We start from the raw sequence: 23,986 nt of genomic DNA on the forward strand, positions 1-23,986 counted from the left end.
ACAGGAGTATCATTTTTGAGGCTGTCACAAAGCTGAAAAGAGAGAACAGTAACTTATTAGTTCAGGTTCATGTTTTGTCTTCTAATACTACATTCTCATCTACTGCTCATATCCATATGTAGTAATAGCTGCTTACTGTAGCTCTCCCCACTGATTTCCACAGTGACCTGCTCAAAGGGTTCCAGGACTCCGCACACCACCTCCCATTCCTCCTGGGTCAGAGCAGCAACAGGTGCATTGACAATGGCCAGGGTAGAGATCATTTGACTCAAGAAACCGCTTCAACATATAAAATGCAGATTTTCATCTTGTAGTGCTGTCTTGTTTAGGCCTTAGCTCAGGCATCCCCATCTGGCGTTGTGTAGACTTTAGTTTTTCAGCACCTACTGTGCTCCTGTGGAAGTATTCCACAGCTGCTTTCACTTTGTCCACAGTGGGCCTCATCACCTTCAGAGCATCTTACAAATCAGGTTGATTGTGTGGGCAAGGCATGGATGACGGGTCCATTTTACTTGCCATTCTCTGGCCACTCTCAACAGTTCCTCTGCCAAGTTCTCTGAGTCGCTGAACTCAAAGCAGTCCAGAAGACAGCTAGACATTGAAAAATATTCAATGAAGTGACATGTAACCGACATTTAAGAAGTGGTTACCCTTGATGTCCAGCAGTCAGGCAAACTGCAGTATCTTTTTGGACTCTTTCCCACACTGAAGCCTGTGTGCTCTCGAAAAGTTGTGGAATAAGTGATTTTGAAAGGGTTTTCCTGCTTGGAATTGTGTACATTGGATTTAGACTAAAGCTAAAATTTCTAAAATTTCTGTTCTCCACGATCGAAAATCGGTGGCAATCATTTTAGCCAATGCAATATCAATTTGGCCTTGTTTTGCTACAGACAGACTTTGGCATAAACTGGTCCATAGAAAACTGCGTTGCTGTGGGTCGCGGAGGACACATACTTGACTGAGTGGATACATCTCCACGTGTGCAGGTGCTGGCTCCACCACAATCACTAGCAGGCCCGCTAGTTTGTCGAAGCGCCGCTACAGATAGCTTCACAGTTGGGTGCACAGTTCGCATGTGCCGGTGTAGCTTGTGCGTAGAACCAGCTTTATATGAGATTTTGTTTTGGCAAATTCTACTGTGCTCTAACATTGTCGAACATCATTAAAATGCATCCAAATGCCACTGCACTTCAGACTCTATTTCCAGCTGTTTTCACAGCTGTCCTTCCTCTCTCTCTCCTCGGCTGCTAAGCGTGTGGCTGTTACTCTGAGCAGACAGTCAGAACAAATGTGTGCGTGCACTTGAGCAGTTAGGCCAATATTTTTCGCACTTTGAATGAGTTAATTCAATTAATTTAAATTATTTAAATTATTCATACATATTTTAACAAATATTTTTGTAAATAGATTCGGCTCTTCTGATATGTGAGCCGGCTCCCAACGTTCACCTACAAGAGCCGGCTCTTAGAGCCTACTCATTCGCAAACAACCCATCACTACACTCGAGTCATATTGGTGCCTGTGAGATTCTGACTAGATGCGTTGTCTTCTTTTTCCTAGCAGTTGAAACTCAAACATAGAAAAACAAGCAACCTTGAGAACAAAACAATGTAAATAGCCAATAAAAACAATTTACACTTCAGCAGACGTTTGTTTAAAGTAAATTAGACAAACTGTTATGCCTGTGCGCAGCGCAATAGGTTACAAAGGATTCGTAGTTCTTTTGACTGCTATTCATTTACCAGCTAGGATACAAAACAGCACAAGTACTTTGAAAACAGCTACTGAAACATTTGATTATAAATGTATTCACACTGTGGAGCCCTGACCACCCGCCAAAGTGGCTGGTAATAGACATTTTACCAGCCAATAACAAAATCAACTCGCAGGTAGCAGTGTTAATTTAGGCCTGTCGATAGACCTGTGTTTTTGTTATTATGAGCAGGCCATCGTATTTTAATATTAATGAGTATTTCACCTTCTCTGGTCATAGGAACAACATGAATTTGTGCCTAAGGCAGATGTGGTGCGACTCGAGTTTCACCATCAAGAGGAAGACTGTGTCCCCTCTCTCCGGTCAGTCTCACCGAAGGAAGGAGAGAGCATGGACCGTGAGAAGCGGATCCCCTGCTGCGATCTCCCTCCCTCCGCTGAGACGAATGCCGTGTTGCAAACAACTGTGGACTTGGAAATCTGACTTCAGTGCGTTCCAGACAATTGTGAACTGGAAAAAAAAACAAGATGGGAAAAATTGTTTTGAAAAGGTCATCCAACTTCGACTTGAAGTTCATTGATGTCATGATTTATCAGTTTTTTCCAAGATCCCTGCTGCCTCAAAAGCACAATGACCATCAGATGCAGGTGCCATCAATCCAGTAAAATAAAAAGTAAAATTAGCTAATTATTTCAATTTATGCTAAGCTGTGCCTCACAAGTGCTATAGCACCTTCTCTTTTGTTGTCAAAGCACAAATTTTGAAATATATTATGGTCTGAGAAGAACAATACTGGCAGGCCAGGCATATAGCCAATATGCTGTGCTAATGTATTAAGCCTACTGGTCAAACCTCATGCGTACAGAACTGTTTTCATTGGGTTAATGTTACATTTTTTAAGACACTTTAAAAAATATTTTTCTGGGCAGTAGATCGACATGCTTTTTGACTGTGAAAGTGATATGGTTGGTGACCACTGCTCTAAACTATGACATCTTAACTAAATATAAGAATTGAGATTTAGAAAAATTGTTATGTTACGAACTATATCCTCTAGAAAACAAAACACTTGTTCAATTTACCTTCTTAGGTACAACTTAGAAGTATCAATCTAAGAATGCATAAGTGTGTTCTGAAGCACCACAAGCACACTAATAAACAAGAGCTGAATTAATTAAATTCTCTCAAAGTAATCTGAAACTGCACTTTTCACAAGATCAAACTATGCAGTGAAATGCAGTTTGTGATGTCACCACTAGATATCTGCATTTCTATTAAGTAGATTCACTATATAGTGCTTCACAACAGTCAAATGTCATGTAAAGAAACACTAAGGCAACCTGGTAATGAGAGCTTGTTATAACAGAAAACAATTAGCCAGATATTTCACCGGACATATAAATATGAAGCATTGCGGTTGGCGTTTCCACTCACTACCAAATATGGTGGTGAGAGGAAGCCCAGTGGCCGGCAGTGGGAGAAGATAGCGCGACACTGATTTTGGCTGACATTGTGCTAATTTTCAATACAGTTGTTTCCAAAACAAAAATCTGTTATGGACAGAGTGGACTAAGTTTTGTAGACTTTACCCTTTGCCAAAGTATAACATTTTTTTTATTTTTATAAATGTGTTGTTTAAGGGTGCAAGGGCAAATTGAGTTATTGAACACAAGCACTTCAGAGTAAGAGTTCCCTAACGGAAATAGGAAAATACATACTAGAACACGCAAATAGGCTCTGCTTGCTTGTTCTGCCCACTATGATTAATTTAGTCCCATTGGAAAACGACAGGCTGTGGTCGATCTTGGATTATTTATAAAAATCTTTATGACAGGCAAAAACGCTACTTTAATTTTTTTAATTTATTTACTTTTTCCACATTTACATTACAGCCTTATTCTAAAATGTATTAATTAAAACATTCTCAGCAATCTACACACAATATCCCATAATGACAAAGCGAAAAAGTTTGACATTTCTACAAATGTATAAAAAATATATATACATTTTAAAGTATTCAGACTTTTTGCTGTGAGATTTGAAATTGAGCACTGCTGCATCCTGTTTTCATTGATCATCCTTGAGATGTTTCTACAACTTGGACGCCACCTGTGGTAAAAGTTCCACCTATATAAGGTCCACCTATATAAGGTCCCACAGTTGACAGTGCATGTCAGAGTAAAAACAAAGCCATGAGGTTGAAGGAATTGTCCGTAGATCTCCAAAACAGGATTGTGTCGAGGCACAGATCTGGGGAAGGGTACCAAAACATTTCTGCAGCATTGAAGGTCCTCAAGAACACAGTGGCCTCCATCATTCTTAAATGGAAGAAGTTTGGAACCACCAAGACTCGTCCTAGAGCTGGCCGCACAGCCAAACTGCGCAATCATGGAAGGGCCTTGGGCAGGGAGGTGACCAAGAATCCAAGCGTCACGTCTGGAGGAAACCAGGCACCATCCCTACGGTGAAGCATGGTGGTGGCAGAATCATGCCGTGGGGGTGTTTTTCAGCGGCAGGGACTGGGAGACTAGTTAGGATCGAGGGAAAGATGAACGGGGCAAAGTACAGAGAGATCCTTCATGAAAACCTGCTCCAAAGCACTCAGGACCTCGGGCTGGGGTGAAAGTTCACCTTCCAACAGGACAATAACCCTAAGCACACAGCCATGACAACGCAGGAGTGGCTTTGGGACAAGTCTCTGAATGTCCCTGAGTGGCCCAGCCAGAGCCCGGACTTGAACATAATCAAACATCCCTGGAGAGACATGAAAATAGCTGTGCAGCAATGCTCCCCATCCAACACGAGAGCTTGAGAGGATCTGCAGAGAAGTATGGGAGAAACTCCTCAAATACAGATGTGCCAAGCTTGTAGCGTCATACCCAAGAAGACTCGGGTTGTAATTGCTGCCAAAGGTGCTTCAACAAAGTACTGAGTAAAGGGTCTGAATACTTATGTAAATCTGATATTTTTGTTTTTGAAAAATTAGCAACAATTTCAAAAAAACTGTTTTTGCTTTGTCATTATGGGGTATTGTGTGTAGATTGAGGGAATATTTTTTTAAATTCATTTTAGAATAAGGCCGTAACCTAACAAAATGTGGAAAAAGTCAAGGGGTCTCAATACTTTCCGAAGGCACTGTATTTCAAGTCAACTTGCAAAAGTAATTAGCTGATAACTGAAAACATTCATGCACAAAAATGCTCGCTGCACTGGTTTTAGTCACATATTCTAATTGAGCTTGCCAGCCTGCTAGCTAACAATCTTAACACATGAATGCAAGCACATGGCCTAAATGATAATTGGCGCAGATTAGTCTAGCTTTTTGCAGATTGCATGTTTCAGAAAACAAACTAAATAAGCCCACTAACATAATAGGCCCAGACAGTAACAGTGTTATTTTTGTATCAAGGATGAGTCTGTTTACATTGGCGCCAGTCCAGCGGTCGCATATAAGTAGCACAGATTGATTGCTTACTAGCTAGGCTAACTACTTTGCTGGTTAGAAAAATGCCTAACTACAGTAGATTGCTGGCTAGCTAGCCAGCTAACTGTAACCCAGTGAGCATGTGATGAGGACAGGCCTGCTTACTTTGTGAAGTGTACTATTGATTATTTACTTATTCAAATACACTGTCGCTGGCAAGCTAATCAGTCAAACCACCATGCCCACGCATTCTCATGTTGTGATTTATGGGCTGAATGATGTTCAATGGGCTGCTCGTAGAGCGCCCTCTTCAGGCAGCCATTGAAAGTTTCAAAATGACCGCAAATGAGTAGACATTCCTTCATTCTATGTATAGAATATTGGCGCTTTATCTGTGGAATAAAGACATACAAATATTTCTGTAAAAGGCTAATATCGGCCGATAATGTCGGTCAATATATATCGGTCGGGCTCTACTATTGATATCTGGCTAAATAGAACCAACATTAAATTAAGAACCAATTCAGCCTTTTTTTATATCAATATCAAATCATTTCTGGGTAACATACATACCTTACTGTAACAGTTGTCCATTAAAAAAATGAGTTTTTTGCTAAAAAGCCATTTAAGCCACAATTTTGCTAAGACTGTCTAGGAGTGGCCCCCTCCTGAGTGGGGAGGGGAAAAGGTTTGTAACGCTTTGTTATTGGTCAATTAACCAATTTACTGCCTAAACACCCAGCCATGCAAACCTGCTGATTAGAAGTTCCTGTGTAGATGAGTTGCTAGTTGAAAATACAATCAGGAAATAACCCAGATAAAAAATAAAACAGTTTCAGTGTTGGTTTCATCAGCTGTTGTACAATAGAATACAAAACAATTGACTCCACTGGGCCTTTCACAATGTCACCTCTATATACACTAGTCTTTTGCTGGGCATTCCAATTAGAGATCATTAACAACCCCCCCCCCCAACTCAGTAAAAAAGTTGTAGTTTCACCAAAGCATTCTACTATTAGTACTGCTAACCAACGCTGTATTACAATCAAGTTTTTAAAAAGTGCATCCCGTTACTAGTTAGGCCAGTGATATTAACACACTCTGATAACAGTGCTGTCTAATGCTGCCCCCTGTCTTTCAGAGAATTGTATTCACTTTCAAGAGCAGTTTGATTCGGGTCTGATTTGACCAGATTATTAGCACACAAGGTTTGCGGCACGTTAATTGGAGAGGAGGAGCTCGTGGGAATGGCTGGAGTGGAATGGCGTCTAACACATTCGGGTGGCAATGTAGCCTGTTTTATGTCCCCCCACCTGAACAATGGAAATAGAAATCATTGTAAACCCCATTCAGCAGGTAAAGCCAGATAAGAGTTGAGTCTCCAGTAGCTTACTTTTATTCTGGTAAAATCAAAATGTTCAACTGTGCATAGATAACAATAACCTAGCAAATTGCATAGGTTGCCACTCAACTAATAAAGCCTAATAGCGCGCAAGCCATTTCACCATTTTAATGCTGTATGTGCTTCGCAGATGTGCAAGATCAGGCACAGGCCGCCTACCTCGAGTTGCTCAGCTCGCAAAGCTGGACACAGTGCACAGTTTGACCAAGCTCCATATTCTCTTGGGTTGTTCGGCATGCAAAATGACTGGTAGATCAATGACTGTCACAGTTACATGCTAAATTCCACACAAGTAGAGGATGCATCAGTTGTAAAAATAATAAATAAAAAAAGGTATTTTCGGAAGGTAGAAAGTAGTATGAGCTGAAGATTTGAGTGAATCGGGGATTCTTAACATTTGAATGAATTTTATGACTGATGCTACATTTGGAAATGTTAAACGTCTGGGGACCGGATGGGGTCGTATCTTAAACATTTGGATCGGGGACCGATGCATATCGGTTAATTGTTACAGATTATACTTCATAATATAACAGACAAGTTGTACTATTTCTTAAAAGTGACTTTGGTTGACGACCAAAAGTGAGTTAAAGATCTGTCACTCGCATTGAAAGCAAGTCTAAGAAGCGGTAGATCTATTCTGTGTGCGCCATTTCTATGCTTCCCGTTCTTTAGTTTCGTTTTTGCCTCTTGTACTTTCAGTTTTGGACACCAGTGTCAAACAGCTGAAAATACAGAGCGACTTCTGCATATTGCACCTTCAACATATAGCCTAATAGCCTAAACTCCTTTATGTATGAGTAATAACCAGAGAGCTGTTCCTATAAAAAGGTAATAGCAGTAAAAGACAGGCAGGCAATGCAAAAAAAATATTTAATGTCACAAATGCTTTGCGGCTGTGTCATTTTACATAGCCTACTTTGTCAGGACAGATTGAAAATGAATTATCCACTGTAATTACACATATCTTAAAAATAAAGTGTTAATAACATAAAGAATGTCCCTTCCCTGCTGTTAAGGCTGAGACCAGCATGTCCTCGATATCACAGTGCTTGGGGCGATATACACAGAAACATTAATGATCTAATCATTCTTAATGCCAAGTACTAGTAATCCTTGGCTGGAGCAAAATCAAAGAGAAGAAAAGGTTGCCGTTAAACAGTCACAAGCTCTCCAGCACCAGATGCCTTTCTTTCAGTCTCTCCCTCTCCCTCTTTCTTTTTTGTCCTCCGTTCATCTCTCCAGCTGCAGAGTAGAAACGGCAGGGGCTGGAGAAATCCCCCGGACAACTCGTCTGGTCACGGACACTCCAGACCCATCGGCCACCCCTATTCTACCCGCCACTTTCCTGGCAAACATTTGCTCTCCAGCTTAGCGTACCCCCACATTTTGGCTGGGAATGCCAATCAGAGCCCAAGCCCCGAGGCCGAACTGTGGCGAGCGAGGGGAGCTGTTCCCTGGGAGCCACAAGGCAAAGCCAGAGCTTTTGGAAAAGACAAACAAGAGGACAGGACTCTCTCCCCATTAATATGCACAAGCAGACACCATTGGCTGATCTTCAACTAAGACAAAAGTGGATTGGGGGGGGGGGGGGGGAGATGGTTTGCAGTGGACTCCATATGTGGCGGTGTTGGGGACTGAATGGGCAAATGGGAGTGGCCAGCATCTTTGAATATGGTGTTGCTTCTTTGTTGCGTTCTTATTTGGTGTTTCAGATCTCCATCATAACCGCAATACAATCCCTTAGAACTTTCACTTGGCAAGTAAATTAATATAGACAAACAAAACTACATCATTCCCTGAACTACTTACTTTAAGAATTGAATTTTGTAAAGTATTCCAAAACACTTTGATGTTCTTTAGGCCAGGCACTTGTCGATACAAATAGCAGCTTTCCACCTGTAGCGATCACACTAGTTGTTGAACCATCACCTGCATTCTGACTTATGTTCTACAAATGTTGATGCAAAAAAAACAGTAAATAAGTGCCCAACAAGCAGTGAACCACAGATAGTGGTACAGGGGTAAAGGTGCTGGGCCTCATTTTCTCTTTTGAGGCAACAGAATGCCTAAAGACAAGCTTGCATGAGGACATGGAGGCCTATTTGAATTCGCTTTGTCCCCTTTCCAGCTCCCCCACCAAGCTACCAGCCCTCTTCCTCCTTTCTTTTCCCCCTCACACCCCTCTTCACAACAGGGACCCCTCCTCAGTGTTTGTAATCCCAGCAGAAACACTTAAGGTTCACAGTGGGCGCTCATCAAAACCATCTGCCTGAGGAAGGGGAGAGGCCGCCCCCACTCCGCCACTGCTGTATTAATCTCTTCAATTAGCACCATTACAAACCCTTCAAGTAGGCTGATTACAGTAATGGTCACCAGCGCCATACAGGCGGCAGCACTGAGAGCAGGGGATGCTGGGACCTAGGAAACCAATCTAACTGATGCACCAGCACCACACAACAATACTGTCTGTCTGCAGTTTGGCTAATTATGAGAGACAGAAACAATAACCAATCACTGGCACTTTGGCATCGCTAGAGTCACCAGTAGCAAAATGCTGCCATTGACATGTGCAGAACAACATGAAAATAACTCTACCACAATGGTGATACAGTTGTACTTGAGTATGATCCGATTCAAACTTCAAAAGGAGGCTACTCCTTGAGTATGCCATGTACCCCAGCATCGATCTCATTGGAGAAGAGGGATTTCAGTGACACCGTCAGTCCATGGGGAGCTTGTTACACTTAACGTGGACGAGACTTCCTGCCATGAATAATTCATGGAGGCATTTCATCTCTATACGCTATTAAAACAGGAGGAAGAGGTGAGGTGTATCCTCATAATAGAACAGGGTTTTGGTTCTCTGAGCTCACTTTAAGTGAAAACACTTGGGGATAAAGCTGCAACGGATGAAGAGAGCAACTGATGCACTGATGATGATGTTGTCTACATGGCAGTCCACCCACCCAACCCCCTTCAACCCTCAAATCGAGCTGTAGCTAAGACTGTCATAAGAGAAAGGGCAAATACGCAGCTGGTGGTCCTAGTATGAATATTTCATCATCTGCTACCAAATCCAGTGTTTGGTTTCAGATAGAGAAAATGAGCAGGCCCCATTCCCTGCCCCTGCCCGCACCCCCACTACACAAACACATTTCCCACAAAGTTGCCTGCAAATGCCAATTTGTCCTCAGATCAAACAGCGTTAAGCCATTTAGACAGTCTCTGGCACTGTGGACCTGATGGATAGATCTAGAAAAAAATTCTCTCTACCTGTCCTCTGTTGAGGTGCCGCAGCAAGCACGCAATGCACCACAGCTGTTAGAACAATTGTGTAAACTTCAGCATTCTTGACGAATATTGATATTCATTCCTATTGTAGCAACATGTCTGAGCAAAACTTGGTAATAAACGATAACTGCAATCGCAATTGTAGAGTAAATTTAAATATTAAAATGTTCCTACTCAGTGATGGCAGTTATGTTTTCTAAGAAGTGTAATATTATGAAACCTTACAACTATCCTACTGGTAGAAGGCCATATCTTGAGGCCCGTCTAGTACCGACAGGACATTATGTGTAGAGAGAGGGAGACCCACCTCCTGTATGGTTCGACTGCCGGGGAAGTTGAGGTTGTAGTCTCTCTGGGCTTCACGGTGGCTGATGACGAGCAGGAAGTTCTGATTTAACGACTCCTGGAGGACGCTGGAGAGGGAGGAATACATTTTTTTTGTAATTTTTTTAAAAACAGAGTCAAGCAGAGAACAAGCAAAGACTTGTCAGACACTTATCCCTGCAGTGACGTGGCTCCCTGCGTCTCCCCTGGGGCTCGTGCCCACTCCTCGGTCTCTGTCCAGGCAGGCCTTGCCTGGTGCTGGGTTCCTCTGCTGCTCAACAGCCCCCAGCAGCCTGCTAGACTGCTCCCTGACCCAGCATGGGGTGGCCAGGACACGGGGCCACAGCAGTGACATCCCACACACAGCCTGTTCACAGCCCCAACAACACATGGCTGGTCTGGAAGTCAAGAGCATGTATTGATTTGTCAGAGGGTCTTTTCTCTGCACCTATACATTGGCCAGTGGGTTTTAAGGGCAAACAGCAGTTTTGAGCAATGACTGAGGATATGTGCAGCATAAGAGGGAGATACTTTGTGTGCTTCACAGAGAGCTTCAAGTTTTGGAAGCTTCCCTAATAATAAATGTTGAGGTTAAGTAGCGGTTTGAGCAAACGCTCAGTCTGTGTTCGTGAATATGAATTGGGAGCTTAGTTCAAGCCAGGCAGTTAATCAGAGCTCAAATCCAAGTGAGGAGGAAGAGGAGAGTCAGAATTAATATGTAGCACACATTAATTATGCAAGCACTGCCTTAATCTGCGCAGATCTGGACCAGCTTATGTTAACAGAAGCTCAAATGTACTATAATGACGGCATATTTACATTGACTAAAACTACGATATCAATATGTAAATGTTATGTTTGTTGTAGCTAACCGGGAAGATTGAAAATGTGTGGTGTGGAAGGACTGGATGCATATGTAATGAGTTGAGCAGGGAGAGGCAAGAGAGAGAGGGGGCGAGAGAGAGAGGGGGCGAGAGAGAGAGGGAGACTCACACAGGGGATCGAGCTAATATCGCCATGATTTGTTTGGACACAGTCCAGATTGTTGCTGGCAGACTAAAACGCGAAAGAGAAAAGTGGGTAGCTGGGTTGTAGCGTTATCATAAGCCGTTGTGAAGACCGCAATAAAAATAATAATAATAGTGACTTATGGCATTACACAGTAAACATGAGCAGACTATGTGGTCCATACGGTGAGGAATTCGTATCCTCTAACTTAGCTATTTGGCTTCCTGCAAGTTGGTCGTATTGAGATAAAATATCTATGGAACCTACGGTGGAGAATTAATATCTTTGCTTCTGGGGTCATACTACCGACTCAACAAAGTGCTTTCAGCTCCTCTGTTTTCTCTACACTTGACTCCCATCAGGCCGTCCTGCTGTGAGGGCTTAAGGGTTACGTAAGTGTTTGCTTCAGCAGTCAGTGCACTCTATACATGGATACACCGGGCCAGGCTCCGTCCTCTCAGGAGTACTTGACATGGCATGAGGTGCGCCGAGTAAAATGTCACTTAGATTTATAGACAGAAAATAAAGCGTTTTGGAAGAGGAGGAGTCTCAACAGATTGGTTTCATTTTGAGATAAGCCTCCCTGATTCATTGAGGGTCCCTAGGCACAGAGCAGACACACAGAACGTATTAAACTAACCCTGGCAGACACACACACTTTTTCCTTCACTTCAGTACATCACAATACACACACTGACCATCTCATCTGTAACGTATGAGCTAAAGAGGTCAAAACTACAGGCAGACAGGATGGTAAATGCATGTCTACCTCCACAAAAAGGGAAATACGCAATCTCCCATTATCTGGCATGTCTTGGTCTGCCATTTTGTCTCAAGACTAATCAGCATACCAATTGTTAATAGTTTCCAATGCTTTTGGCCAGCCAGCATCTGAGGCATGAGTATCTCTGAGGGGTTAACAGACTGGGGAGGGAGGGACATGGCAAATAAATACCAAATGTCTAATGATGCATTTGTATTTCACATAGAGTTCAAATTAAAATAACCTTCAATAAACACACTTCCTGGAAGCAACAGAAATAGATGAGTCACATTAAAATATTCATCACCCTACATTATTTATGCAAGAGATTAGCTCCATCTAGAAACCCTCCTATATTCAGTCAGTCAACAGACACTGGGAGACACTGGGAAACGTTTGTTTGGCTCAGGAGTAGATATTTGTAACTACCTTTGAGTGAGAGCTTGACTGAAATCTCAAATGTATTTATGATCAAACACAGGATTCAAATGAGTGGGCCTGATGATATGGATAACTATTTGACTGGTTTGTTTGGTTAATGTGTGCAGAGATCGGCTTAGAAGTAATTGCCTACTGTGGCTTGTATTTGTTAAGTTAGGTCCCATTTTCAGAAACCGCACCCAATTATTACAATGGGCTAGGAACTTAATCAGAAGTAAAATGTTAGGTTTTAAACTCAAGCAATGAGTAGATTAAATATGGACATACGTTCATATTAGTGAAGTACTAAATACTAGATGGTCTATTCCAGTATGTAGACAATTTGATTATTAATGAATAAATAAACCACCAAATATAATTGCCTTCCACAACTTAAAACAGTTAAGTAGTAATATAAAAAAAAGTGTTCATGTCAAAAAACAAGCACGCAATTTATTCCAACTTCTACTTTCTTTCATTGGCTTTCCAGCGTGCTACCTACCACAAAGTCTAATTTCAATTAGAGTTACGCAGGCTTGAATGTACCCCCCTCAGTATAAGTGTATGTCTTGTTTGTTCACTGTGTGATATAAAAAGGTAGTACCAAGGTAGCCATGTCAGCCTAGTCAGTCTCCCGTTTCAGCAGGTACAGTATTAGGCCTAATACAGGGTTTGGCAGAGCGGTGGGAATGGCAGCTCTCTGACAGCAGCAGACTAGCAACTCGGCGGCTGCGCTGCGAAGGTTATTTTTAATGCTGCTGTGCTAACGGCTTGCCTGCCCTCCCTGCAGGAGGCCTGCTCCTTTGAGCAGTGTGATCGTCATCCTCTCTCAGCAGCAAAGATTACAACAGGGTCGCCACACACCCCCGCTAACTCCCCAACACACCACCAAAATAGTTTATGGAAGATAATGAGCTCCTAACACTGAACATTATAGCTATAGCACTCAGAAAATTGGAAACTGTGCCACAGTAGTTTGCACAGTTATCCAGAAAATGGCCATTAGCTGCATCCTACACAGTCAAACCTTTACTTACTGGTTATCAAAGCAGCACAGCCAACGGCGGCAGCAGCAGCATTCTTTCTTTCTGGATATCAACCCCCTAAATATCTGAGAGATATTACAAAACTGTATCCAAACAAGGCATTGCAATACTTGACCCATGCCAGTATCTGCCAGTCTCTCTGCGTCTGATTCAACGTGTTCGGAGAGAAACACAGGAGGAAGAAACATGAGACCAGTTGTAATTTGACTGTTGTCCTCCTGTCCGACACACGTCGGTGCACAGTGACTGGCTCTTCATAATGCATGGCAGTGCCAGGTGTCCAACCCCACTAGGCCCCGACTGCCTCCCTAATCAACAAAGATAATTACACAGATCCATCCCCTCCTGTTACAACAGACCACTGACAAACACCAACAGCACTACATCTCATCAACAATTACAGAAGCAATACTATAGTACCTTGCCTTTCACAAGCTTCTCTCTCTACATTTGGTTAAATCTGATATTGTTAAAGTATGCTCAGATAAAGATTGTATAAGTGTTCAACCAAATCCTGACCATCCTTATTGGTTGGTGCCACGCTGGCAAGCAGGTGCACCAGAGAGCATTATCACCACGGGTGGGATTTCCTTATTAGTATGAACTTTACCTGGCTGATACAGATGAGAAATCAGATCGGACACAAAACCAGCCTTTGTGATGGGATTACAGCTCAATGATGAGTAGTTTGACATTTCAGATGGAAAGGTTGTTAAAACCTCCTTGGATTCATACAGCTTGGTAGAATGACCTTCTAGAGTGGCTTAATGGTTCCCCCACAATGAATCTCAAATGTCTCTTGATATTACATAAGTGAAAGACTGCTTTACTATTGGTATAGGAAAATAACTCAATAAAAGCTCTGAAATGGTTACAAATACAGCTATGAAAACCATTATTTACACTACAGAGACTATTGCAGTAGCCTTTCATTTTAAATGTCAAAATAAATGACAGAAACCTTCTGTGCACAAGGGTAAAATATATTCGTAAAATATTCCAATCACATTGAAATCTATGGTATAATATTAATGGATGGTATATAGTCCAGAAACAATTTTACCATTATTAGGTGTATAGTGCCATCTAGTGTTCAACATGTATGTAAACGCCTCTGGTTGGCAAAGTGTTGCAATCCTGTTGATAAACCAGTCCTTAAGATGTGGGCAACACTAACAGGCAATGCTACTGCATATTTCCATTTCAGAAAAAGTGGCAGTGGCAATTTTTTTAAAATATATATATATTTTTAAAGAGGCAATAATGCTTTTGCTGGGATGGTATCTCCAACAGTGAGGGTAGGCCTATTCTACAACAATCCTGCTACAGATTACATGACTGAAAACAAAGAGTGAGTGAAAGTGAGTGAAGTTAGTTACCTGTTTTGGCTGGTGCTTGCAGTGGGGGTGATCTCTGGGGTCAGCACATACAGGCTGTTGTTCTTTGGCAAGTGTAAACTTTGCAGAACGATCTGAGGACATAGGGACAAATGAATAATGCACAGCATTACTGTATCCATCCCCCCTAGATGGGTGTGGGTGACATTTGTGAAAACTACTCGTGTGAAAAATAAAGATAAAGCTAAAAATGGTGCAAAGAGATGGTTTAAACATGCTCATTTGAAGAGGCATTCCATTATCAAAAGAAATCTTATTTTGAGGGCAATACTCACACTGTCAGATAGGTCTCCACTCTTCCAACCCTTCAACTGCATTTTTGATACGGGGACCTGAAGCTCTGTCTCAAGAATCTGTTTAATTTCCCCTACAAAGATCAAATAAAGGAAGAAATACCTAATGTAATTGCAACAGCAGTTCACCATTAGATGGCAGTAAAATACTTCAAATAAGTTTTTAATGCAGTCAAATTACTGAATTCATTGTGTGTATTTTCTGTCATGAGGGCGCAAATATATTCTTAATTAATCATTTTTAGTCAATTTTCCCCTTACAAGCAACGTATTAATTTGGGTAAAAACAGACTTCTTAATACTATTATCTTCACAACAGAAACTGTTCCAATAGTGGTTACAAGTGTCTAGATTCTGAGAAAGGGATTCAAGTCTAAAAACTAAAGCACTATACATTTGTGTGAAGTTAATTTGACCAACATCACTCCTTTGACCAGGAACTGACAATATTTTTGGTTCTCAGTAACACCACATTGTCTCAGAGTAAGCAAGCAGAAAGGGTGTGTGATGTGTAGGCCCATAGTGGAATGTTAGTGTAGGAACCATAGTATGAGTAGTCTATGGTGAGAGGGTCGCCTCACCGACTACGCTGCCCTCCTCTATGACCACTTCCACAGTGCGCTGGCGGTACTCCACCCGGAAGTTGAGCATGCGTGGCTGCCGCTCCACAATGTGTCGGGAGGGGAGGGCGGGGCAGAAGGCTGAGGAAGACGAGGATGCTACTGCTGGAGCCGCTGGTGGAGCCGCTGGTGCTGCTTGGCTGCGAGTTCCATAGATGTTGGCCTGGGATGCCACGCTGGATAAGTTACTGTGGGTTCAGACAGTTGGCAAAGGGTCAGACGAAGCATGGACCCCATCCCCATCCCCCCCCTGCTAGGTAAAGCTCCGCCGTATCTCAGCTCATTGGTCACCATAACACCACCTACCCATAGCACGCATTCTAGCAGGTATCCCTCACTGGTCATCCTCAAAGTCAACACCCACTTTGGCCGCCTTTCCTTACAGTTCTCTGCTGCCAATGGTTTGGAACGAATTGCAAATTTTTTTTTTTTATAAATAATTCACTGAAGTTGGAGACTTAACTCCCTCCCCATCTTTAAGCATCAGCTATCTGAGCAGCTTACCGATAGCTGCAGCTGTACACAGCTCATCTACCTACCTCATCCCCATATTGTTTTTATTAACTTTTTTGCACACCTGTATTTCTACTTGCACATCATCTGCACATCTATCACCTCAGTGTTAATTTGCTAAATGGTAATTACTTCGCTACTACGGCCTATTTATTGCCTTACCTCCTTACTCCATTTGCACACACTGTATAGAGATTTATTGTGTTATTAACTGTATTTCTGTTTATCCTATGTGTAACTCTGTTGTTTTTTTGTCACACTGCTTTGCTTTATCTTGGCCAGGTCGCAGTTGTAAATGAGAACTTGCTCTCAACTGGCCTACCTGGTTAAATAAAGGTGAGATTAAATATATATATATATAAATAATGACAACCTTCAAAGCTGTACATTTTGATATCCACAAAAACAAATAACTTTAAATTCATTACACATTCAACTCTAAGAGAACCAATACCTACATTTACTCAATAAAATGGTTCTAATAATTTTTCAATAACATTTGTATCCCATTTCATAAGAATATGTAGTCTTAAAAAAAGTGTGTAGTAAAACTCCACTGCCATTCCCTAGTGGGGTCTCGACCACAACATTGAATACCACTGATGTAGACCAACATAGAGCATCACAGAGTCTTTTGTTTAGTTTCAACCACCAAAATACAGCGTTATTCTTATACCACATATGGAACGTGACGGTTAAAAACTTGGTATCACAATGCATGGAAATGTTGAAGGAAAGCATCACATAAGTAGCCTAAACCACAAAAAATACCCAAAAAACTGGAGCGTGCCAAAAAAATAAGAATACCCACAACCCCCTTCTAAGGCAATAAGGGTCGCTCAGCCGCAACAAAAATAGTCTCAGAGTCAGTGTAAACAGGCTTCACACCCGGGATAATATGGGCAGGGTCCTATAGACGCTGAATTGTCTTCCACTGAGCAAAATCTGTCTTTTTTTTGTTGCAGAGACCAGAGACACAAAACGCCTTTCTCTCCCTCTCTGACTAGGGCCTGAATTCCCCTGAGCCCTAGTCCCACATGGCAGTAAATAATGTATTTTCTCTCTCCCAACCCAGACAAAGAAGCTTCTCTTTTCCTCTGGGGTCAGCACATATCGCACTGGGAGGGGGAGCAGGGTGCCAAGGCCTTGCACAAAGAGTGCATTTATCCCACCTGATTACAATACCAAAAGGTTAAAGACGTTGGGATTCTGAGGCCACGTAGAAAACTGTTACAAACAGTCATCATACCGTAAACAGAAGACATAGGTCAGGCTTGGATACACCCACAGCTAGAAATTAGGCATACCATCATAGGTGGAAGGGCAGAGAGAGAGGGAGAGATAGAAACAGATGGGCAGGTAGAAAATTGTGTTCAAGAAGAGCAGAGGCTGCTGGCAATAATCAAGGGTCAAACCCTCAAAGGGCACGTGGCCAAATACCTGTATTCCAGATACCTGAACAACTGACCTTGTATACTAAACAAAAATAAAAAAGGCACAACATGCAAGAAGTTACAGGTCATATAATGAAATCAGTCGATAAAAGGTAGGGGCGTGAATCAGAAAACCAGTCAGCATCTGCTGTTAACACAATTTGCCTCATGCAGTGTGACACATCATGCAGCGTTTCCAATTCATGATGCATTTCTATGGGCTTATTTTGGACCTAAGCTTGTCGCCTCCCTTCCTGACTTATCAGTTAGGGCGGAGACGTGCATTTCGTCATTATTTACAGATCTCTGGTGTAAATGGGACAGTGCACACAGCACAGAAAATACCACGAGAACAAGCGGACAAAGGATCATAAAAATGGAAATTAACAAAATCTCAATTCCTGCAATACAGGAAAAACATGCATTCGATTTATTGCCCAGCCCTACAACAGAAAACCGTTCACTCACATAACACCATACATGGATAATACACTTGGTGTGCCACACGTTAGTATGCATATCGAGAAACACACCGTCATCTGCGGTTGTGAGGCCGATTAGAATTACTGCCACATTCTCTAAAAACGTTGGGCTCCACAAAGTGATTCAGAAAACAAAATTGCCAGTTTGAGGTATTCCACCCTTACCTAGTAAATGTTTAAGAGTGAAACTAGAAGCACGGCAAATTACACTGCCTGTAGAGTGCACAGATAGTTCAGTTTCAACCTTGGTGAATAACTGACAACTTATCAGACATATCCATCAGAGAATATGTTGGCGTTGTTGAGACCGGCCCATCTATCACCTAATCCATTGTGAAGCTTCTAACTTGACCCCACACACAGACGACACAACCAGACGACACAACCAATGACTAAATAAATATGGCGTGACAAAACTGGAGGTGAAAATTCACCATGGACAGAAGGCTTGGAATGTGATGGAAGGTTTCAGATAACAACAAGTATCGTAGTTACACTTAACTACAAACTTGGCACATTGATACTAAGGATCGTTAAGTCAGGAAAGTTTCAAATAAAAACGGCGGTTCCATGGCATACATGTAGATGGCACTCTCCACCTATTCAATGTGATGCAGGACATGGCTTTGTGGCTGAGAGCAAGCCTCCAGCTGGCTCTGGTCACCTCAATGGGAGCCGTTTACTGTGGAGGAGTGCCATCCTACGAGAGCAGCCTGGTGCCAGCTATTTAGTATACGGGCTAGCTGCAAGTCACGCTGCCAGGCTCCATTCATAATTATGTGTGCCCTTAAGAAAACCATGTTCTCATGCCCCAAAGTCTTAAGAAACTTACAAAATAAACCGTTTAACAGAATGTGCCCAGCCTGAATGTATTTGTTCTTGAGCTCAGTGTATTCATGAGTGCTGACTGACCGTTGAGCAAAAACGTTGTCCACAATGCCTCTTAGAGGCTTTTCTCAGTTAGTAACACTCTTAATTCCAGCTTTTGGCAAGATCTGTTTTTCTGGATTTATCCTCTTTCCCAAAACACTATTTTGCTTCTGTTGATAGCTACTACTGTATACTCAAAGAACATATCCAATACTATCACAGCTTAGTCTGTTCCATTTTCTCCCTACCATTGAAATTCAGTAATTCAAATGCAATGATACCTACAATCTCTACCTTGAAAATCACCTCAAACTATAATCACTGCATGATTTACGGGCTACATTGGTGTTGAATTCTCAACAGAGTTAACTTTAAAAAGTGAGCTGCCTAAGGGAAATGAGATCCAAAGCCTAAATGTCCTGCACTAATGATGATCACAATTGTTTCCCTATCTGTCACAGGTTGTGCCTACTCAAGCTCGGTACAAGAAACAGAGCTACATTTTCAAGAGGTCAAAGTGCGCTTGTGAAAGCAATCATTAAAAACTGATGTTGCGGTACAACTGTCCCAAAGCTACTTAACTCAGCTATCCTTATCAGGCCACACAAAGTTTAGGCCTACTGCAGCTTTACAAAAACATGACTTTAAAACATCTAGGCCTACACAGACGATGGACTAAAGCTCCACACAGCTATGAAAATGTACAGTACTAGTCAAAAGTTAACATTCCAGGGTTTCTCTTTGTTTTTACTATTTTCTACACTATAAAATTGTGAAGACATCAAAACCATGAAATAACACATATGGAATCATGTAGCAACCAAAAGTGTGTTAAAATCAAAATATTTGAGATTCTTCAAAGTAGAAGAATCCCTTTAACTTTTAACAAGGCAAAGCTGTCAACAAGGCAATCTGTGGAATGTCTTTCCGCCATAATGCCTTTGAGCCAATCAGTTGTGTTGTGACAAGGTATGGGGTGGTAAACAGAAGACAGCACTATTTGGTAAAAGACCAAGTCCATATTATGGCAAGAACAGCTCAAATAAGCAGGGAGAAACAACAGTCCATCATTACTTTAAGACATGAAGGTCAGTCACCCCGGATATTTCAAGAACTTTTGAAGTTTCTTCAAAAACCCACCAAGCGCTATGATGAAACTGGCTCTCATGAGGACAGCCACAGGAAAGGAAAACCAAGAGTAACCTCTGCTGTCGAGGATGAGTTAATTACAGTTTCCAGCCTCAGAAATTGCAGGCCAAATAAATACTTCGCAACATCAACTGTTCAGAGGAGAATGCGTGAATCAGTGCTTCATGGTCAAATTGCTGCAAAGAAACCACAACTAATAGGACACCAATAAGAAGAGACTTGCTTAGGCCAAGAAACTTGAACAATGGGCATTAGACCGGTGGAAATCTGTCCTTAGATCTGATGAGTCCAATTTAGCAATTTTTGGTTCCAACCGCCATGTATTTGTGAGACGCAGAGTAGGTGAACGGATGATCTCTGCTTGGACGTGGGGGTACTTTGCTGGTGACAGTGACTTATTTAGAATTCAAGGCACACTTAACCAGCATGGCTACCACAGCATTCTGCAGATAAACACAACCCCATTTGGTTTGCGCTTAGTGGGACTGTCATTTGTTTTTCAACAGGACAATGACCCAACACACCTCCAGTCTGAGTAAGGGTTAGTCGACCAAGAAGGAGAGTGATGGAGTGCTGCATCAGATGACCTGGCCTCCACAATCACCCAACCTCAACCCAATTGAGATGGTTTGGAATGAGCTGGACCGCAGAGTGAAGGAAAAGCAGCTAACAAGTGCTTAGCATATGTGGGAACTCCTTCAAGACCGTTGGAAAAGCATTCCAGGTGAAGCTGGTTGAGAGAATGCCAAGAGTATACAAAGCTGTCATCAAGGCAAAGGGTGGCTACTTTGAAGAATCTCAAATATATTTTGATTTGTTTACACACCATTTTTTTTTTCTAAACTCAGCAAAAAATGAAACATCCCCTCAATGTCAACTTAGTTTATTTTCAGAAAACTTAGTGCAAATATTTGTATGAACATAAGATTCAACAGAAACTGAACAAGTTCCACAGGCATGTGACTAACAGAAATGTAACAATTGGGGGGGTGGCGTCAAAATCAAAAGTAACAGTCAATGCAGCTGGTGGCCACACCAGACACTAAGTACTGCAGTGCATCTCCTCGTCATGGACTGCACCAGATTTGCCAGTTCTTGTTGTGAGACGTTATCCCACTCTTCCACCAAGGCACCTGCAAGTTCCTGGACAATTCTGAGGGGGAATGGCCCTAGCCCTCACCCTCCGATCAAACAGGTCCCAGACGTGCTCAATGGGATTGAGATCCGGGCTCTTCGCTGGCCATGGCAGAACACTGACGTTCGTGTCTCGCAGGAAATCAGCAATACTGCTCGTTCTGTGCGTGGTGGCATTGTCATGTTGGAGGGTCATGTCAGGATGAGCCTGCAGGAAGGGTACCACATGAGGGAGGAGGTCTTCCCTGTAGCGCATAACGTTGAGATTGCCTGTAATGACAACAAGCTCAGTCCGATGATGCTGTGACACACCGCCCCCCTTCCACCTCCAAACCGATCCCGCTCCAGAGTACAGGCCTCGGTGTAACGCTCATTCCTTCGACGATAAAAGCAAATCCGACCATCACCCCTGGTGAGACAAAACCGCGACTCGTCAGTGGAGAGCACTTTTTGCCAGTCCTGTCTGGTCCAGCGAGGGTGGGTTTGTGCCCATAGGTGGTGATGTTGCTGGTGATATCTGGTGAGGACCTGCCTAACAGGCCTACAAGCCCTCAGTCCAGCCTCTCTCAGCCTATTGCGAACAGTCTGAGCACTGATGGAGGGATTGTGTGTTCCTGGTGTAACTCGGGAAGTTGCTGTTGCCATCCATTGCCTGTCAAGAAGGTGTGATGTTCGGATGTACCGATCCTGTTCAGATGTTGTTACAGGTGGTCTGCCACTGAGGATGATCAGCTGTCCGTCCTGTCTCCCTGTAGCGCTGTCTTAGGCGTCTCACAGTACGGACATTGCAATTTATTGTCCTGGCCACATCTGCAGTTCTCATGCCTCCTTGCAGCATGCCTAATGCACATTCACCCAGATGAGCAGGGACCCTGGGCATCTTTCTTATGGTGTTTTTCAGAGTCGGTAGAAAGGCCTCTTTAGTGTCCTAAGTTTTCATAACTGTGACCTTAATTGCTTACCATCTGTAAGCTGTTAGTGTCTTAATGACCGTTCCACAGGTGCATGTTCATTAGTTGTTTATGGTTCATTGAACAACTATGGGAAATTGTTTAAACCCTTTACAATGAAGATCTGTGAAGTTATTTGGACTTGTACAAATTGTCTTTGAAAGAAAGGGTCCTGAAAAAGGGACGTTTTTTTGTTGTTGCCGAGTTTGTTATTTCATAGTTGATGTCTTCACTATTATTCTACAGTGTAGAAAATAGTTTAAAAAATAACAAATGTAAAAAAAACTTGAATGAGAAGGTGTGTCCAAACTTGACTGGTACTGTTTGCTTTTTTGAGAAGGCCAATTTTATTTTACAAGAGCATGAAAAAGTAACCATCTCTTCTCTAAAATGTGCTTTCACTGTGGGTGATAAGATACTATGACATTTCTATAATCTCTCGCATAATTTCATACAAATGATTGTTCTATATTCAGGTCAGCAAAAGGTTCAGGGCATTGTAAGCACCTGTGCTTACAGGAAGTACATGAAGAGCGTGTGCAATGGTAGTTTTAAGCCACTGGCCTCGATTTCCATTTACACACATATTTCAAGTGAGTAAGAACAGGAAACAGCTTGGGAAATATTGAAATGTTGAGGCAGTATTGAAATGTTGAGGCATGAGCAATACCAGACTTGTTGCTCACAGTTTTTAAGTATGGATTTGAATGTGGTGATGCATGCCTCCTGTGTAAAGGGTGTTTTCTATTTTGCCGTAGGTTTACGGGACTCCATGCAATATGGTCAACATTATTGGAGTGGATGTTTAGGAAACAGGCTACATTTTATTATCCGTTCCCTCACATATCTGAACAAAGCCAACTGACAAAATTTGCACAGTGAACACTTGATTGACTCTTCTGAAGAGGCAGACTTTTCTGGCATATTACCTTTGCAAGATCCCATTCTCTTGTGGTATCACACCATTGATGGCCGCCTGTAAAGAGAGAAAAGACCATGGAAAATGTTGTGTTGCAACTTAATACATTCCTGAAAGCATGCATGTTCCAACATCAAATCCTGATTACTGTAGGTAAATGTCCCCATACCTGGCTACTGCCACGTCCTGCCAATAGAATGACTGCAAAAGGTTGCATTTGAAATCAGTCATGCAAGAAGCGGAGTCACTAACCGCTAATATATTTCAAAACGAAAATCCCCAAATTAAGATTTACAGTAATTACTTCAGAAAGCATTCATACCCCTTGACTAATTCCACATTTGTGGTTATAGCCGGAATTCAAATTTCTAAAAACATGCTTACACTGTCATTATTGGGTATAATTGGGTCAGATTTTTTATTTTATATTTTCAAAGCTATTTGATAAATCTTCTGTAAATTTATTGGAAATTAAACACAGAAATATCTAATTTCCATAAGTATTCACACCCCTAAGTCAATACATGTTCAACTCACTTTTGGCAGCAATCACAGCTGGGAGTCTTTCTGGGTAAGAGCCTTGCGCAGATTGAAGTTAAAATTGTAACTCGGACTAGAGGTCGACCAATTATAATTTTTCAACGCCGATACCGATAATTGGAGGACCAAGAAAAGCAGATACCGATTAAATCGGACGATTTTTTTATTTGATTTATTTGTAATAATGACAATTACAACAATACTGAATGAACACTTATTTTAACTTAATATAATACATCAATAAAATCAATTTAGCCTCAACTCAATAATGAAACGTTCAATTTGGTTTAA

At 42.0% G+C, this 23,986-nt stretch overlaps 1 protein-coding gene across 1 annotated transcript in view; it reads right to left on the reverse strand.

Annotated features, from left to right (window-relative positions):
- The window catches only part of LOC109897940 (FAS-associated factor 1-like), an 89,448-nt gene that overhangs the window by 56,043 nt on the left and 9,419 nt on the right, over nt 1-23,986 (reverse strand). Inside the window, exons 3-7 of the mRNA XM_020492622.2 lie at nt 23,166-23,212; nt 15,667-15,893; nt 15,068-15,159; nt 14,775-14,866; nt 10,142-10,247 (exon numbers count right to left, since the gene is read on the reverse strand). Coding sequence (XP_020348211.1) covers nt 10,142-10,247; nt 14,775-14,866; nt 15,068-15,159; nt 15,667-15,893; nt 23,166-23,212 — 564 coding nt within the window. The remainder of the gene's footprint in view (nt 1-10,141; nt 10,248-14,774; nt 14,867-15,067; nt 15,160-15,666; nt 15,894-23,165; nt 23,213-23,986) is intronic.

Source organism: Oncorhynchus kisutch, linkage group LG10 (genome assembly GCF_002021735.2).
Source record: "Oncorhynchus kisutch isolate 150728-3 linkage group LG10, Okis_V2, whole genome shotgun sequence".
Lineage (NCBI taxonomy): Eukaryota > Metazoa > Chordata > Actinopteri > Salmoniformes > Salmonidae > Oncorhynchus > Oncorhynchus kisutch.